General features: G+C 36.8%; 1 protein-coding gene across 5 annotated transcripts; it reads left to right on the plus strand.

The window, feature by feature from the left end:
* The first annotated feature begins 180 nt into the window (after positions 1 to 180).
* On the plus strand, positions 181 to 19112 carry LOC135581238 (gamma-tubulin complex component 4-like). 5 transcript variants are annotated; one of them, XM_065169247.1, is made up of 17 exons: positions 184 to 484; positions 1168 to 1459; positions 3659 to 3795; positions 4691 to 4789; positions 5960 to 6080; positions 8766 to 9038; positions 9154 to 9234; positions 9317 to 9400; positions 9584 to 9670; positions 9877 to 9932; positions 10051 to 10248; positions 10449 to 10674; positions 12253 to 12341; positions 13358 to 13511; positions 18013 to 18135; positions 18230 to 18344; positions 18715 to 19112. In XM_065169247.1, exons 1-16 carry the CDS (start codon positions 309 to 311, stop codon positions 18296 to 18298), a joined length of 2265 nt encoding a protein of 754 aa, XP_065025319.1. In that variant the 5' UTR covers positions 184 to 308; the 3' UTR covers positions 18299 to 18344; positions 18715 to 19112. The 5 variants fall into 5 exon arrangements, with proteins under 5 accessions (XP_065025323.1, XP_065025322.1, XP_065025319.1 ...); XM_065169248.1 differs by having other exon boundaries at positions 18745 to 19112; XM_065169249.1 differs by lacking the exon at positions 18715 to 19112 and adding an exon at positions 18490 to 18543.
* The last annotated feature ends 1058 nt before the right edge of the window (positions 19113 to 20170 follow it).

Raw genomic sequence — 20170 nt, forward strand, 5'->3', positions numbered from 1 at the left:
TTTCATGACATAATAAAATACTTTTAATGATTTTACGCACTAATCTTTTCTTTTCTTTTATTCTGGCATAATTTCATTGTCATCCGAACACGTGTCAATTATCGTGGACACTAACACGAACTCGAGACCGTACCGAGCTGAGCTCAACACGTTCAACCCCATCTAACCAAACCGCCCGTGCTGCCGAACCTGACTCAAATCGCAGTAGCAGCAATTCCGACTCGAGAATTGAAATGGCATCGCGCCGCCGCGCCTATAGAACGATAGAACCAGCGAGAAGCAGAGGGGAGTGAGAGCGCGACAGGAAGATGCTTCACGAGCTCCTCCTCGCGCTCCTTGGTTTCACGGGCGACTTCGTGATCGACGAGAGGGAGCAGGCCGAGACCCTAGGTTTGGGCGCCGCAGACAATCCGCTCCACCAGTTCCCGGACGAGCCCACCTTTAGACTCGCCCCCGATCTGTCCTTTCTCCACCCCTCCGAAAGGTATATCTCCGCTTTTCCTCCTATGCGATCATCTTCCACTGGCACCTCGAAGAATGGCTTCTGTCTTCTCGAATCGTGGGATCGGATGGTTTTGCTTGCAAGTTACTTGCGATCCCAATTAGGGTTCCTAGTTATGGACGTTATCACCGAGGATTTTGCAAGTTTCTTAGTCATCAATGCATCATCGATGGCCCATTCTGGGATGGTTATGATTCACGAATTGAGTTGGTACTTGTCGCTGTTGCAGTAGTGGTGTTGCTGGTGAAGTTTACCTTAGTATGGTTAAGTGTTGTCCATGTATCTAATGGGGAAGAGATTTGGACTTGCTCTCAACTGCGTAGTGCTTGGTAGTTGCCGATGATGGAGGGTGAACCGGTTCATAGTTTGATTGCCAACGGTGACATAATTAATCTTGATTCCACGATTGCATCAGCACTTAATAGTTGTGATACCAGTTTCAAGAAAATGCCAAAGCTTGTCAACCATTTAATCTGTTTACTAGCTTAAAAGCCAAGAGGATCTCATTTTTTTTTCCTAGTGGTATTTCCTCAGTTTTTACCTCTTGGTTCAATGTTTCTTTACATTATACCTTTCATATAATTTCTTTTCAAAAAATTGGTAATGTTTGCATGTAAAAGGTGTGGATTCTTGTTATCTGATTACCTATTTAAACTTGTTTGCAGGAATGTTATCCAGAGACTCATATCATTGGGTTTCTACTATAGGGAACTTGATCATTTTGCAACCATATCTCGGAATTTAAGTTTCATACAGTCAACAAAAGATTTCTCTCTGCCTCACAGTCCTGAACTTCTGAAAGGGAAACCGAGGAAAGGAAGCGTCTATCGAAGGGCCATTGCAAATGGCATTGTGGAGATTTTGTCAGTTTATAGAGCTGCTGTTCTTCAGGTTGAGCAGAATTTGCTGTCTGATCCTTTGCCAATTTTGGCAACTGTAACCCAAGGCCTCAACAAGGTATCTTGTTCCTTTGAGATTGGAAAACTGACTTCTTTCATATGATTTTGAAATTTGTTTTATTCATATTTTATTGAGTTGTTAACAATCACTGTTAGCTCTATTGTTAATAGTCACTCTTAGGGTTCAATTATCCTCCATTTGCATTGTCTAATCTAGGTAACCCGTATGGGATAATTTAATTGATTTATTAACTTTATTGAGTCTAAATCACCGACACAAAAATACTTAAGCTCAAGTTTACAATAATACACTCATCATACCCTTACAAGTTAATGTTGGTCTTTGTCCACTTCCGATATGGGATTAATTTGGGTAGTATAATCTCTCCCACTTAAGGGTTTGACGTTCTCGTCAAGGCCCAACGTAGTCCACATGCGAGGGTTAGCCCAGTTGTGGGATAGTCATTTCCTACGCGAGTCTCTCACCATGACTAGTATTAGGTCGACTCGCATACCAATTATTGCGATTCGACCATAATGGCATAACTGACCTACTATTGACACTTTTGTATCAATAGCTGACCTAATTATTGCAGCCTGACCTGATCTCTGTACTGACACTTTGTGTTGACTATAATTACCAATGCTTATGCAACAACTATAAGCCATTGATACCAATGTGCTACAGCTTGAGGAAAGACATAATTGCCGCACCATGTGTCGTGATGATGTTGAGGCTAGATCACCCCACCCAAAAATCTTAAATATCATTCCTTGCCATGACCAGAATAAAGAACCATTACGCACAGATGCGACATAATTTGAGGCAAGTGAATCTTGGAAGTACCATGTTGAAAAGTATTGCAAGGTATGATGATGTTGACATATGGGTAAGTTATGGCCAGTCTCACTGATCATGTGGGTTATCAGACTGGAGCATCAGATATTATTGTGACGGTCTTATCCGTGGAATGAATATGTTGGTGAAAGCTTGTACATGCCGTCACGACAACCTCATCACGCACCATGAGCCAAGTTTAGTAGTTCAATAGTGTTCCGAGGACCTGACAACAAAATGTAGTGCTGCAAGTTTCCTACAGATATACTACAATACATATACACATGTGGCCGATTCTTCGGTCATTCAGGCCTACAACCCTTATAGAGCAGTCTCTACGGTGACGATAATGGTTCTGGTTGTTGATAATGTAAGCCTTTTGCCTTCTCCGCTACTGAACATACAACCGAAGATCAGAAGCAGTATGGGCTTGACAGAGGGCCTTGGCAATGGTTTAGCAGAGTGGCTATAACAATGAATCAGAATTGCTCCACATATGATGAATATTGATTTTCCCAAATTTAGCAAGGATCACCCATGTTTCTGGTTATTCCAGGTAGTTTGTCTGTAACACACTAGCACCACTTTGTTGCTCTGTGGAGATTCTTTAAATTTGGGTCTCCTTTAACTCAGTCTTCGTGGGAGTGTTTATGTGATGATATTTTACTTAAAGGATCTGATTTCACTTTCAGTTGTCTCCCACAAGGATGAGAAAGAAGATAGAGTAAAATATTTATGCACCATTTTGCTTTCTGAAATATATAATTTCTGCAGGTTAGCTGAATGATTATGATAATTGCATTTGCTTGCTTCATGTTGATATGAATAATGATAAAGAGTTATTAAAGATGACATCAAAGAACACAATTGAGAAATCAGATGAAGTTTTTCGCCATTATTTTTTTCACACTTTCAGCTATAGAACCTTGATACCAGTAATTCTTATTGATGATCCTGAAGAAAATACTGATTAAGTCACTTGTTAATGTTTCACTGACCCATATTGTCTCTTAAAGAATGGGAAAAAAAATCTGGATTGAAGATATACACATTGTTTACCTGGGCTGAAAGATGTACACTGAAGTTTGACTATTCCTTTTGGTGACCTTTTCTGCTAGGTTGTCTCTGTATCTTTTTGATATTCTAATGATGCAGTTCCTAGTATAGCTTAATAGAACATCAGAAATTGGTTCTACCACTTGTGTTAGTTATCTGGAAATATTACCTTAGGATGGGCATAGTGGCATAGATACTAGTATAATAATTGTCTGTTGTTTTTATCATTGTGAAGAACAATATTCTTTTACAGTCGTCATGTAAGTCATGTTATTATTTGTTTAATAATATGATATTGTTGGTTTCTACATATCAATTACTTAATTTATTTCTGCACATCATAATTAACCAAAAACATTTTAGTTCGAGGTCCTCTTACCTCCTCTATATGAGCTTATTGTGGAAATTGAACGTGAAGATATTCGAGGAGGACAACTTCTTAATCTTTTGCACAAACGTTGCCATTGTGGTGTTCCTGAATTGCAAGCATGCATTCAAAGGTATGCAGTTGGTTTTCTATAAAAAAAGTTTTAATAGCTCATATGTTTCTAGCATTTGTTTCATGTTCTTTCTTGTAAAATTATATCCAGATATTTATCTCTGAATCTTCCATTCTCAAGTGATCAATAGTTGTTGCTCATTTTCATGCACACACAACACACAAGTCGGAGAAAAAAAAGGATGAGAAAGCCTGGTATGTTCTGATTCATGATTTTTGATGATCTGTGGGATTATCTTACAATTTTGACCTTGCTGCAACAGGTTTAGGCCTGACACAGATGACTCATTGTGATGCCTCAAACGAGTGGTGAACTATGCATTAGAGTTTCCATTTTGCTATTTAGGCTGTTAAGCTGATTAGATCATCTTGTATTTGCCATTCTCCAACTGAATTGTGTTGGTTAAAACCTCTAAATTGTCAAGTGCAAGAATTTGTAGATACATTGGTCTAAAGATAATAAACGAATACTTGTGAGGAGAATGTGCAAGATTAAGCTGTTTTTTTCCTTCTTTTTTTATGAGGTTCAGGGAAGAAGAACATTCTCTTCTTCTTCTTCTAATTTTTTAAAGAAGAAACATTGGAGTGTGGACCGTATTCTTGGATGACCTTAATATCATGGGGTTAGATGGACATGACCAAAAGAAGAAAAAGGATACATCCATCCTGTAATAGGCTCATGATATAGGAGGTGAACACACACCATTGAAATAATATATTACTCATTTAGGAGAAAATTGTATCTAATTTTAGTTTACTTTTCATATATGCACATGTTCATCCTTTTCATCATTGATTGGCAAATGTCTGGATATTTTTCTTACTGTTTCATTTACACTTAGAACTTGAACTTATTTATAAAATTAATTTCTCGATTTCTATCTGCAAAAGCATAGGCTCCTTTGGCATGGTCACCAGGTTATGTACAACCAACTCACATACTGGATGGTATATGGTATCCTTCAAGATCAGCATGGAGAGTTTTTCATCCAGAGGTATTTAAGTTTAAAAATCTGTGACTCTTTGACCTGACAAAAATTAATGTCAAAATTTTCTTTCTATTCACATATATCATATGTTATGTCTGGCAGAAAAACTACAGCACTTTTCTTTCCTTATTTTAATGTCTGTGAGACATCTAATCAGGCTACTCGACCTGTATTTTCCACTGTCTGATCCTCTACTCAGTCCTTAGCCCTAAATAATATCTTGAACATGCCTTAGTCCTGGTTGGTTGGGATTGAGCTGGCCTTTTTAGCTCATCATGTATCCAAGCTTATTTAAATAGTATTCAAATATGTTTGAGCTTGGTCCGAACCCACCCATGTTCAGCTTGTTAATAATACTTAGCACTACATATGGATTTGATTATGCTATAATGCTTTTCAAGCATTTATAGATTCATAACTTGCTCTGCACATGCATGGATGAAAATCTTTCAGAATTTCTGGCGGTTGAACAGGTTAAAGATTATTACTATTAGCATGTAGGAGATATATTTAAAAAAATTTTGAGTTGGCAACTGAATCTTGAGAATGTGGAACCATGAGAAAAAAGAACATGGCACACTAGTAACAAGAACCAGGAAGTGTGTGGTAAACTATTGATATCATTCTGCTCTGCATTTCATTCTCAGCAGATATTTCTGGTTGCATATGTGCAAAAGTCATCTCACCTTCAGCCAATGAACTCCTAATGTACCCGATGATGGTGACAATTTCATTTTCACTGAATCTTAGACCAAGGGCAGTGACCTAAGTGGTGTACATATATATCTAATTGTTTTGGTTAGTTTTTGTGATGGTTTCCATTCTTTTTCCTGTCCTTCTCATGAATTAACTATATCTCCAGAAATGATTATTTTGGCCATTCAACATGTTGAAACTCTTAAGCTGTAACTTAATTATGAATGAGATTGCGTAGCAAAGAAGAACTTATGTGATCTTCATCGACTATAAATATATAAAATGAGATTTTAGGTTCACAGTGGTTACATTAGCATTTAAACATTTTGAACTTTTTCATATTGAATATCCCAAGCTGTAACTTGTATGCAAACAAGAACAAATAGCAATAAAGAATCTATGTCATCTGCACTAAAATATGAGATTTTAGGTTTAGAAATGGTTGTGTTAGCATTTATTATTCTTTCCGTCATTTTGCAGACAAGATCGGAAGACTGAGGGCCATGAGTTATCTCATCTTGATGACATCACAAATTTGATGCAGAAATCAACTGATGATGGAGCTTTAACTGATTGGCATTTGGGGTTTCATATATCTTTGGTATACGTTGTTGATCTACTTGGTCAAAATTAGTTTTATTTCGCTGATTTCATTCTGTACATAGTGTGGGCATATGTCTTAAACAGTGATTTCAATAGGCGCTTGGGCGCTCGCCTAGGCACTCGGGCGAGGCGAGGTGAGGCCCGAGCGCCTTGCTTCATGTCCAAGCGTCTTGCTTCAACGAGGCGCTGCCTAGGCGCTCGCCCGAGCCCAGGCGCCTGGCGCTTCGGGCGAGCGCCCGGGTTAAACCAGGTGACCGAACCGGTGTTTTACGTCTAGTTCGGTCTCTGGTGCTTTAGTTGGTTCAATCGAACCAACTAAATCACCGATAGACTCCCTCTTGCGATTTCCTCGACTTCCCCAACCCTAACACTCTCGATTTTGCCGCCGAGATTTCTTCTCCGCTGTCGCTGCTCTCTGCTACCGCTGCCATTGTCGCTACTCGCCGCTACTGTCGCTACTCAACGCTGCCACAATCGTTGCTCGCCGACTTCTCACCGCTGCCACAATCGTCGCTCGTCGCTGCTATTGTCACTCGTCGCTATCGCTCGCAGCTCCCACTCCTGCTGTCGCTTGCCGCTCCTGCTGCAGCCGCTGCTTGCTGCTCTCGCTCCCGCTACCGCTGCCGCCTGCTACTACTGTTGTTGCCTCAACAACCTCGGTCTTCTCACACTCTTCTCACTATACTGTTAACAGTATATTAACAATATAATAATAGTATTTTTATTTATTAGATTAATAATATTTTATTTTGATTTTAATACTATTAATTTTTATTTATTTAAAATTATTGTTAGGTTTTAGAATAAATGGCAAGTGTACAGAGCAACTCAATAGATTTGATGTAAAATTTTATTGTTTTTTATTTTTGAGACTTTTTATTATTATGACATTGTGATTTTGTATCCGATTTTCTTAATTTAATAGCATATTTTTTATTTAAATAATTATATTAATTATATTATATATTTTTATATTTTAGCGCCTCGCTTTGCTCGGGCGAGTGCCTGGGCGAGCGCCTAGTGCTTTTTAAATCACTGGTCCTCATGGAAAACGGAAAAGGACCAAAAAAATGAAAATGAAACCAAAGGTGAAGGCAGGACCTATGAGAGGTGGAATGGAAACTTATCTCATGGGGTTGAAGTTATGTTGTGGAGAGGCCAAGAGGCTGAGAAGAAATGGAGGAGAGCCAACAAGACATGACAGAACACATGAAATTTTGTAGAGAGGTGTATTTGTAAACCACCCTAAACCAAATGTTTATATAATAATAGGACTTCATTGGTTCCAACCAGATTCCATGATGTTCACTCAATGGTGGTTTCCAACCAATTGGGTGGTACATCAGGTTCATTGCAGAATGACCATCCATGTTATCACTGATATATTTGAACCAGTAGTGTTTGTATCAAGCATTTTTAGGTTGGTATATGGATGACAAAGGTTCCAGTTGTCGAAACAACTTCTCTACTTTTAAGGATAAGTCTGTGCATATTGTCGTTCCAAGGCCTCAAATTGGTATCCTTTGACACCAACATGGATTTTTATTACAGGGTATTATAATGGTTCTTTTGTGAAAAAAATTTAAAATGAATTGAAGTATGATATAATTTGATTTATTTGGTGCTTGTACTTGGATGATTCATTTATGTGCAATTTCTTTACAGCATGTGATTATACCTATGTCATGTAGTTCACATCGTGAAATGTAAAATTGTGATGTGTTGATCAAGAATACTCTATCCTACATGTTGGAGTGGAAAGCATGAAATATTCAATGTCAATTTACTAGCTGAAATCTTTATACAAGTGTTGAATGGCAATGTGATAGTTCTTTATTACAAACATAAAACAAACAATTAATTTAATGATGCTTAATTTGCAAGGCCCGGTTGATCTCTATATATAGAAAAGAAATAAGCCTTAGCAAACAAGAACAAAATGAAGGAAACTAATGATTTAATTGCATATAAAGAAGTATTTATTAGAACATCTTTTTAAAGGTGATCTAAAAGTTACATAATGAAACAAGCCAAGGCAACAGCAGCCCAAAATGAAGCAGCATGAGAATGACTTCTTAACTTGTTGAGAATGCTTACGCCAAAGTTACACTTATGGCAATCCAAGTTTTTGCATACTTCTGATGTGAGACTAAGCCAGGATGTCAGTTCCATCCTGTTTCAGCCATAACCCGCTTCGGTGTCAATGGCATGCTTTCTGATGAGTTTAAACTGGTATGCTTTTGTTTTTCTCTTTGTGCTTAATTACTTGAAGAATCATGCTGAATCCTTCTACAGCTACCTTTATGCCAAACCAAGAGAAACCATAATGCCACAATGTCAAATTGCATTTTCTTTTTTCACCTTCACTTAGTCATATTATGTGAACATTTTTTAATATCATAATCCTGTTATTTTCAATGTTAAGTATGATAAACTTGTTGCTCTTCAGGTCATCTAATTATACGACTCTTGTTTGCTTTCATTGGGATTCACATGCTTATCCTATTAAGCTTAGATTCCAATAGACATGAGAATTTGAGTTGTGATAATTACTAGTGCATGTTTTGTTGTTGTCTTTTAAGTTACTGCCTCGACTCTTTAACACTGTTATTCAGGTAAGAAGCTCATTTATTATTATTACCAATCCACTAATCACCTTTGCGTTTTGGCAATATTAATGCAGGAAATGCTACCAGAGTATATAAATATGCGTGTTGCTGAATCAATTCTTTTTGCTGGTAAAGCAGTTAAGGTTCTTCGAAATCCTACTTCTAGTTTTAGACTACAGGAATCCTCTGTGCGCCAATCAGTGTTAAAAGGATCTTGTAGAGTTCAAGGTTTTCTAGGAACTTTTGGTCTCGAAAGAGAAATACCTCAGAGTACCAATTTGATTGCTGAAGACTTACTTCCACAATCCGAGGCTGATAAAATTGATGCAATGCTTAAAGAATTAAAGGTTTCACATTTTTTTGCATTTTCACTCTTGCTAGTTTACAAAAACATCAATGCTTAAATGGATGCACCTTAGCCATCTTGTAGCACTATTAAACTTTTTTTCCCATTATATGTAGCAATCATCTGAATTTCAGAAAAGGTTGTTCGAATCTGCTATTAGCTCAATTCGCACTATTGCAGCTAATCATCTTTGGCAGGTAACTTTTGGCCCCAATATGACTATTTTGCATATTTTGGGTTCTTTGTCATGTAGTAATTTTATATTCTTGCTTGTAAAAGCTTGTGGTTGTACGAGCCGATCTAAATGGCCACCTGAAAGCCCTAAAGGATTATTTTTTGTTAGCGAAAGGTGATTTCTTCCAGGTAAGGAACTATAACTTGGGACACATTGGGACCTGTTCCATTCTGTATATGCAGAACAGTTGCATTTTACTGTCTCTTTACTATTCTTAACCTTTTGCTTTTCTGTTTATCTATTACTAAAAAATATTTGTCCAGCGTATATGCTTCTTATCTGACATAATTTCAATCTATGGGAGCCATTAGTGTTTTCTTGAGGAGAGCCGTCAATTGATGCGTCTACCTCCTCGTCAGTCAACTGCTGAAGCAGATTTGATGGTCCCATTTCAGTTGGTAAGATTTAAGTACTGTTAATACAAAGAAAATTTTATATAGCTTTTTTTGTGTATTATTCCGCTTCTTCTCTAAAGCTTTTTAACATAGAACAGTATCATGTAACTAACTACTCGGTAGTTAACTGATCTGAACATGCTATATAGGATTCTGTTGTGCTAACTTCTATATCAAAAGAGTAACAGATCTAGTGTTGTCTGATGCAGGCTGCATTAAAGACTGTAAGTGACGAAGATAAGTACTTTCCAAGAGTATCATTAAGGTTATGCCCTTACATGCTTTACAGTGGTTAATTGAATGACAACCGCATTTTTTTGTCACCTATAGATTTTTTTTTTTATTTTTAAATTTGAGAGTTAAGTGAGTTCTTGCTTATTCAGAATGCCTTCATTTGGAATTAACATGACTGCCACTCAAGTGGATTTTCCAAAGCTGAAGAGCAATGCTGATGGAAACTTGGTACCTTTGCAAGGGAGGACTTTAGCTGAGTCATCACTAGATGGTTGGGATGGCGTTGCTCTTGAATATTCTGTTGATTGGCCATTGCAGCTATTTTTCACTCAAGAGGTGATATCTAAGTAAGTTTGTAGTTTGCAATTTTGCATTACTTTGGAAGAGAATAACTGTGGTTATAGTGACTATAAAATTCAGAGTGGCATCAATTAAAGTTTTCTTAACATCAAGTTTGTAGTAACTCATGTTCATATTGGGTGATATATGAAGCATGTGCAAATATATGATGTTCGTCTTATATATGATAGCAGCACATCTGGTTCAGGTATCGCAAGGTTTTCCAGTATTTGATCAGACTCAAGAGAACACAGATGGAATTAGAGAAATCATGGGCTGCAGTAATGCATCAAGATCACATTGACTTTGCTAATAATCGAAGGGACTGCAAGAATAACTCAATACCTCAACATCGTCGTCGACGCTCCTTGCCCATGTGGCGAGTTAGGGAGCATATGACTTTCTTGATTAGAAATCTGCAGTTCTATATCCAGGTATTTGTGATAAATCTGCTTTTCCCATCATGTTAGTGTTGCAAAAGCCTTTTTTATTTGAAGTTGAAATCTTGCTACTTACAAAATTTTAAACTGCAACTTAATGAATATTGAAGTGTATCTACAGATGGCTTGTCATTAGTTGCTTTGATGTTAAATTGAACTACTTTTTGAGTCCTTTCTGTTAAAAGGTAATTCTATCTCTTCACAACTTCTATCTCTTCATAACAAAGTAGTGGCAATTTACAGCATCGTGTGCGTTGTAAGCTTTGCTTAAACTATGTCAAACATTTTTTCTATGGGGATTCATGTTGCTTCCTGACCTATTTCCATGAGATTTCTGAATATCTTTTTGGTTAATCTTGAAAGATATTAACTATGATGAAAATTGTCTATGAACAAGCACCTCTCAGTAGTATACCCCATGTCCATATTTCAGGCAATGAACCACTCTTTTCTATATTGCTTAACTACCATGTCTGGCCTTGTCACTTTTCCTGTTCAAATCTCTCTCTCTCTCTCTCTCTCTCTCTCTCTCTCTCTCTCTCTCTCTATTGTATTTCCTTGCATCAAAGGAGTGAAATACATATCCTCATTACTCCTAACACACCTATGCTTTACCTAGCAATTTTGCCACTAACCTTCTGCTATTGGTTGTGTTTCCTCTGTCTGTTGGCTATGTCTCCTTGCCTTGTCTCTCCCTTTCCTCTTCCTCCCTATCTCTTCTGTTCTGTGCATGGCCAGTACCTTTCATCACCGCCACCCTCTCTTTCTCCTCTTCTTTCTCTGCGATCAACATTGACTTTTGCTGCCCTCTTTGCTCCCTTCTCTCTCCTTTGTAATCTACCAAAAGTTGTTTTCCTTGAAATACTTATCCTATTGAGTATAGATGATGGTCGTGCTCTTATCGCTTTGACAAACAAATTAGATGTTTTTGTTACATTTGTCATAAGATTTGATCACAAAATTGATGTGAAGATAAATTCTAACTGTTGCAACTATAACCCTATTGTTTCTTTTCTAATTACCAATAGAATAGAATGGGACTTGAGTATTGATGACAGCAGGAACGTGGTCTGTCCATTTTAGTTGTTGGATTTTGTGCAATCAAAGATGTCTTTGATAAGTTTGACCAGGTTGAGACTAGCCTGGCAGGGAATTGCATTGCAAACAAACAGGTCAGTAAAAGGTTGTGGTATTGCCAATGGCCAAGCAATCCTCAAGTGATTTTGGTTGATCGCCATTTTAAACAAGTGTTCAAGTGTAACCAATTTCTGCTATGTTGAAATATTAGATTCCTTTGTGACTCTTCCCTGTTCTGCTATTTTGTTCCTTGTTCATGATTCAGATAAATTGCTACACTATGGTCTTTTGTTTCTACCCCAAATTGAGTTTTTGGGTGAAGGGTTCTGTTGACCTGATCTGAATATAGCCCAAATTAAACTTGATCAATAGATACCAACAAGATTTTCTTTTTTAAATAAGTTCTCTATGTACTTTATGAAATCATGAGAATGATGAACAATTACTTGTTCTCGGTTATAATTAGCTTTCATAGACGATTATAGTTTATTGCAGGTAGATGTGATAGAGTCTCAGTGGAATGTTCTACAAGCTCATCTGCAAGATTCTCGTGATTTTACTGAGCTAGTGGGTTTTCATCAAGAGTACGTACCAAGTTGTTCCTTCTACTTGAGAACTTTTCTGTAGTTTTTGTTGTCAATTGTCTTACTAGTAAAATGAAGCTGCTGTTTTAGTTTATATGAAATTATGAGATAACTAACAAAAACAAATTATTGAAGAACCCTGTTATTCTTCCAATCGTGTTTAAACATGAGACCAAGAAGCTGCTCTGGCACCTCAAGGTCAATTATTAACATGGTTCTAGGAAATTCAGATCCTCTTTTGACTTTTATTTGTACTAAATGGTTTTGTTGCTAACAATGTAAATCTCATGGAAGTTTTTAATCTCACAATTGTCACTGGTTGTAAGATTTTTTCTGTGCATGAATAAATTTTCCTTCAACTTTGACATTTAAATAGTACTGATTGGTATGGATGTAAAATGCTAAACCAGTATGCAGACTAACCGGTTTCTTTCTTGGTGATAGCTGGCCATTAATAAATATGATATTTAATTTTTAACTATATGCAATTTACTGGTGTTCCAAAATTTCAATCATATGTTTGTAATACATGAGTTATGCCTTCCATTTAGTTCTTCAACAGGATTTTTATGTATTTCTTTTAGATATGGGTTGCAATAGATCTTAACCATATTGCAAAATTATTGAGCCAAAATTACAAAAATGATTTAAGATTGTTGTTATTTTAATAGTCCAGTAATGGTCTAGTTGGAAACAATCAATTTGTCCTGTATTGGTCTGGCCAATGACTGGTATCAGTCATCCTTGGTGAGTAATATCTTTTGCTTTTTCAAACAACTGTTCGGTCATAAATGTGTCTGATGTTCATTGTTTTTTTTTTTTCTGTAAATTTCACTTTAAGCATGGGTATCTTGCACCATTTGTCATTGTTGATGCTTGTATAGTTGTGACCTTCAAGTGTGTGACGTCATTGTTTAAAAACAATTGGTAGATAACATGCCAATGTTTAGGTTCTTGTTAACATGCACATTTTTGTTGCTTTTGACAACTGGTTATATATAATCAATGATCTACAGATATTTGGCTGCTTTGATTTCACAATCATTTCTAGACATTGGATCAGTCTCTAGAATTCTGGACAGCATCATGAAACTTTGCCTGCAGTTTTGCTGGATTATTGAACAGTACGAGAGCAATCCAAATATATCCGAATTGGAGCATATAACTGAGGTAATCAAAATATTTCTTATTCAGACACTTCATATTGTGGGAACCATTTGTTTCTGCAGCACTTTTCTTTGGCTGCAAAATGTTTTCTTGTACTTTGCTGTGAAATGAAGGCCATCGGTTCTTCAATTTTGGGGGTCTATAGTAGCGTACGAGAAAATGCAACTATGGACACCATGTGAAAAGGATGTGACTAAAGATATTATCAAATAATGGGCGTGATATTTGTAATAGCATCTGATTTTTCATTGGTCTCACGAATGGTAGTCTTACACAATAAATACTAAGATGGAAAAATTAAATCGGATTGGAAAGCACTCATACGATATATGATGCTGATTCCTTGGTATTGGCTATGTTCTTCTGAAACCTGTTTTTACCTCAACTATGGCCATTAATTTCCCTTGATTAGATTTTGAAGTCTGAGTTTGTTTTTATGTAGTAGCTTTCTCTTTAAAACCTATTTGGTGTAGACAAGCACTCAAAATATGAATGTACACTGATAAAACCCTAAGGTTTTACCTAAGAAAAGAGATAGAGATTTGATCGCTTCGAGGGGATCAACCTCCAAGTTAGCTAAAGGTTTTGAGTTGTATTTGATTGCTTGAGAAGAATAGCTAAAGGTATTACATATTTATAGGGTTATTTAATCCCTAGTCAACTAAGACTAGGAGTCCTAAAAGATAAAAATAGCAATTCCTAATTTGCTATATCAAAAGAATTCTAACAAACTCCAACCATAACTAGAAAAAATTAAATAGGAAAAATAAAGATTAATATCAAATCCCTAAGATTAAGGATTCGTAAAATTAAGGAATTCTAACATTTCCCGCCTCTTCAAAATAACCTTGTCCTTAAGGTTGAGCAACAATAAATTTTGGAAACTTCTCCAAGTTTTGTAAGACTTCCAGGTGGTATCTTCAATTGGTAAGTTGGCCCACTGAACAAGCACCTCAGTGATAGGATATCTATGACGCATCATGGCATGTTGATCAAGTATGGCTTGAGGTAGGATTTGAACCTCACCAGTAGAAGAAATATCTGGCAAATGGTGTTGCACCACATCATCCGCCGCTAACTTCTTTTTAAGAGAAGAAACATGAAAAACTGGATGTATCTCAGAGTTTGTTGGCAAGTTCAAGCGATAAGCAACTGAGCCAATGCGTTTTAACACCTTATAGGGCCCAAAGAATCGAGGATAGCTTCATAGAAGTCCGAACCTTTATAGAAGTTTGCTTATAAGGCTGAAGTCGAAAAAAACCCAATCATCCATTGCAAATTCTCACTCATTACAGTGCTTATCAGCTTGTTGCTTCATTCTAGCTTGTGAGACTACGAGATTATCTCTTAGAAGTTGAATAATCTTATCCCTATCTTGGGGCATTGTGAGCTCAGGGCCTGCCATGTCCATACTATACATTGTTGATCCATATGAATGGTGCAACTTTCCTTGGGATCTAATCATCCTTTTCTGCTAACATCTCTGGGATGCATATGCTTTCATAGTTAGGAAGCATCAAACTATCCCGAATTGCAGCCTTAACTCGATTGCCAAAAAGCAAAGCAATATGGCTGCTAGTTATTTTTCGATCCCCAACTAATGAGGCCAAATTCTAATCTAATTCTGGCATTGTTATAAAGCCAAACCACAATTGATCAGAAGGTGGCGGCTTAATATGTAAGCACAATGTCCCACGAAGCGAAGCAACTCGTATTGCCAAAGAAAGTGGTACCTGTGAAGCTTGATCAAGGAGAGAATGTAGGATAACCTTCCATCTAGACGTGTAACCTGAAGTCCAACTGGTGCTCTTTGAGTTTCTTAGGTCGTCTACTTTATCTCACTTCATTTCTATTATCCATTTCAACAGTTGAATTGCTTGAGGATTTCAATTGGTTTCTATAATGCTCAATTCCAAGCACAACCTCATAGTCCTCCAATAGTAGTATACGAGCAATTCTGTTTTTGTTTTACCATTCATTACATCTCATTTATTGCCTGAAGGATCACTCCACGAGCAATTCTTGGCCTTGCATAACAAGCTTTACTTTGGAGCACTTACTATCACAAGTTAAAATTCGTCCATCAATAACCTTTATCTCGAATTTATCACAACGTTCAATGCGATAGGTCAATCACGCAACAACCTTGCTATCCATAAAATTGTTGGTGCTACCAGAATCAATCAAACAGTACAGAGCTGACATTTCAAAAGCCCTTCAACTTTTATAGTTTGAGGATTAGAATAGTCGGCTAATGCATGAACAGTATGTGTGACAGGTTCAATAATCTCATCATTATCAGTACCTTCATGATCAGAGTCTATAGCTTCAATCTCTGTTTCTTCCTCAATTGGTTCAATCATCAAAAGTTTTCCTTGCTTGCATCGATGCTCGTTACTCCACTTTTTATCATAATACCAACACAAACCCTAAGCTGATTGTTCTTTGAGTTCCTCTCGGTTAGTCATCTAGTATCAGGATTTCGATTACGAATGGTTGGAGTAGTTGACTTGCTAGTCATCTGTTTATTAACACTCCTGGTTCGATGATTATTCATATTAATTTTTTCTTCATGCAATCGTACAAAAGAAATTACAACTGTTATAGTGCAAGGTTGACGAGCTTTAACTTCACAACAAATGTCTGAATTAAAACCTGCAATGAATGTTCCCACCAATTGTCTTTTAGACCAATCTTTAGCCCGATTTGATAGTCGTTCAAATCGACTTTGATACTTTAAGACAATAGAAGTCTGACGAATCTTAGCAAGCTGCCCATCAACATTCTCATATTCAGATGGTCTAAAACGAACAAGAAGTCCTTTCTTGAACTGCTTCCATGAAGGAATTCCATGATATGTTTCATACAAATCATATCATTGAAAAGCATCTCCATCTACTTGGATTGAAGCTATTTCCACTTTAGAATCTTATGGAGTTCTATAAAAGCGAAAAAAATTTCTCTGCTCTAGAAATCCAACTGGTGGGATCTCCATCTTCCCATCTAGGAAATTCTACTTTCATGTGGGAGGATAGCCATTATCATGCTCTTGGTAACCTCTTCTTGTGAATTCGGATCGGTCAGGTTATTTTCTTATAAAAGTCGAACTTCTATCTTGTTGAATTTTGCTAAAACTCTCAAGCAAACTCTTTTTGAAATCATTGAAAGTTTCTTGCAGCCTGCTCTAATTTTTTGCTTCGAATGCTTCAAATTAGGTTTTCATAGAATTGTCCGTAGTCATTGCATATGATTATAGATCTATAATTCTTAAGTTTTGTTTTTAATTTCGGGTCAAGGGCATGAGCACTACTTACTTGGCGTTGAAGGTAAAGTCATTGTTGGCGATGTGGGCGTCGAGGCCTGTGGCAACGTCGGAGAGGAGATTGAGGGAATGCCGAAGAAGCACCGCAAGAACTTTAGGAACACCGAGGAAATGCCGAGGACACACCACAAGAACTTTAGGAACGCCGAGGAAACATCGAGACCACACCGTTAAGAAAGTGTCGAGGACACACCGTAAGAACTTTAGGAACGCCAAGGACACGTTGCTCTGATACCATACGATAAATCCCTATGTTTTTATCTAAGAAAAGATATAGGGATTTGATCGCTTCGAGGGGATCAGCCTCCTTTTGATCACTTCGAAAGGATCAACCTCCAAGTTAGCCAAAGGCTTTGAGTTGTATTTGATTACTTGAGAATAGCCAAAGACATTACATATTTATAGGGTTATTTAATCCCTAGTCAACTAGGACTAAGAATCCTAAAAAAATAAAAATAACAATTCCTAATTTGTTATATCAAAGGAATCCTAACAAACTCTTACCATAACTAGGAAAAACTAGATAAGAAAAATAAAGATTAATATCAAATCCCTAAAATTAAGGACTTCTAAAATTAAGGAATCCTAACATACACCTAGTCAGGATCGAAACTAAAGATATTATCTGTTCAGATTATTGGCCCAGATATGTGGAATAGAGAACAAAAGAAGCCAAGTGAGACATGCCATCTAGGGTTATTAAAGAAGGGGATTTATTGCTGTTGTTCACAGAAGAAGTGTCATTTCTTCTCTTTGTTTTCTTCCGCTTTTGTGCTTGGGGATGCCTGAACAATTGCATATGGGTGAAGGGATCAAGGATTGTGCGTCTCCCTAGAATACCAAGGAGACTGAGTACCTAATTAAGAAGCCAAAAAATAGCAAAAAGATGAATGCAGTCTTAATATCATTTTAGCTTGTAAGTTATTTATTGTAGACTTAAGTATCATAGAATAAGACAGAGGAACATAATTGTTCTCCGGAAATAAAGAAAGGTATACAATGTAGTTTGTGAATAAACTTTTAATGTCTTTTTCTCTATTACTGTGGCTGGCAGGAGTTCAATAAGAAATAAAGAAAGGTATACAATGAAATTTTTACATGTTTAGTCTAATCAGATCTTAGATTTTGAAGTAGACTAGCCTTCCTATTTTCATGCTCATTCTCTATTACTGTGGCTGGCAGGAGTTCAATAAGAAATCCAATTCTCTTTATACAATATTACGTAGCAGTCGTCTTGCCGGAAGTCAACGAGCACCTTTTCTACGACAATTTCTCATGCGCCTAAATTTCAATTCCTTCTTTGAGGTATCGCTGTTGAGTTGTATATTGACTGATAGTGGACAGCCCCAATATAACTATACATCCAAAGGTACTAATTTGGTTCTCCTTCCAATTACAGCAAACTGCCAGAGGTGTGCTGAATGTTGTCAAGGCACGGCCAGCCATCCCTTTTGTGCAGCAAGAGTAAGAGCGAAGCCCGATTAAAAAGGCAAATAATGGCAAGTGTATTAGTGGTGAGTACAGTATGTTTGTATTAGTATTATTCATGTGTTATATAACCAGGTTGATGGGAGTTTTTTTACTGTTTGAGAGCATAGTTGGGAATCTGGAATGCAACTTATATTAGAGGAGGTTCTCAAGTAATTTTTATGTTAACAGGAACTAGCTAAAATTCCCAGATACTAAGAATGGTGAAAATGATATGTTTTTTTAGTCATGAAAACCAAAAGATACTTATTAAGGAGGTTAATGATGGATGGAGAACTTATTTCCATAATTTACTTGATGAACATATTTTATAAGTAACTTAGTTTCAAATATAAGCTTATAAAATGTTTATGGTGCTTGCATGGTATGGTTTTCTCTCCTTTTTTCACTCCCAAGCTGGAACAAGCCATGGAACTTTATTTTCAGAGGTGGAAGAGAGAAAGGAAGAGATGGGAAGGATAGAATGGAAACAACAGTCTGGTGGTAAATACTCTGTATCCTCCCAAGGAAGAGAGAGAAGAAGCCATGGTAAATGTCATTTTGTAAGTATCCCATTCTCTCCAAATCGCATGCTGTCCTCCGAACCGTACCATACGCGTTTATGTTTTCCGTAGACTATCTATCGATACTTGGTGAGAATAAGAGCCAAAAGACCATCCATCATAGCCATCGCCATCGGAGGTTCCGTTCTCCATAAACAAAAGATGTCAAACCCTGTATGTATTTGTTAGGGGTTTTGGTGTTAAAACAGTACATTCGATGGACATACTAAACCTTTTTCTAGATTTTCGGAATGAGTCTGAATCAAAGCTAGTGAGAGTAAACATATATGAAATCGATTAAATTAGAGGAGGTTTACATATAATACACATCACTCAACTATTTCAATTGCATGAATTTTCTTTATATATATGTATATATATATATATATATATATATATATATATATATATATATATATATATATATAATTCCTGTATCCTCAATTGTATCAGAAGTTTATATGAATGTTACTGTTTTATCATCATTTTTTTAATTTATTTTAGGATCTTTAATTGTTGGGCCTATCTATCTAACTTTTTTTAAATAAAATAAAATAAAATATATTTTTATTATATTAAATGGCTTATATGATGTTGACACATTATCTTCTTGAATCTGAGATTCATGATAATATATTGATCAATTCGGATATTTCAATAGAGACAATCTATCTACGTAACTTAACTAGCTTAGATGAACCAGATGAGGAGCCTCTACCCCCCACAAGAGCTCTAAGGTAAGGTAAACCAGCAGGAGAGATGAGAGGTGTACTGCCTCACTCCTCGTGGTTCGTGTAGCACTCACTACACGAGTTGTTATCTCCGGTGAGGAGGAAGAGGCGGTCGAAGAAGACTCCCTTCGGCAATTGACCCCCAAACTAAACTGTGGGCATAAAGTTATGATCGGAAGGTGGGTCACCATGCCCTTTGCATTGTCGTCTCTACAGCCTCTCACTCGCTCGGTAGCAATTCATCGTCGAAACGTAGAGAGAGAGAGAGAGTTTTCCTTTCAATTAGAATCATCTTGGCCTCCAAATTAATTTCCAAGACCCCTTGCCTAGGCATATTTGTCTAAACAGAAGAGCTCTGTTCTTGTACGTGAATTGGAGGATGAGAATCAAATCTTCCTCCTGTGTCGACGAAAATCTCACCTCAAAATATTGAATACACAAAAACAACTAAGCTTTGTGCTGGGTGGAGTATCCATACTACTTTTTTTGATGCATTCTGAAATTTGATATTTGATGCATACATGTATACCAAACCTCACGGCAATAGATAGGTTAAGGATTGGAAGGACATATTTTTAA

Source organism: Musa acuminata, chromosome BXJ3-9 (genome assembly GCF_036884655.1).
Source record: "Musa acuminata AAA Group cultivar baxijiao chromosome BXJ3-9, Cavendish_Baxijiao_AAA, whole genome shotgun sequence".
Classification (NCBI taxonomy): Eukaryota; Viridiplantae; Streptophyta; class Magnoliopsida; order Zingiberales; family Musaceae; genus Musa; species Musa acuminata.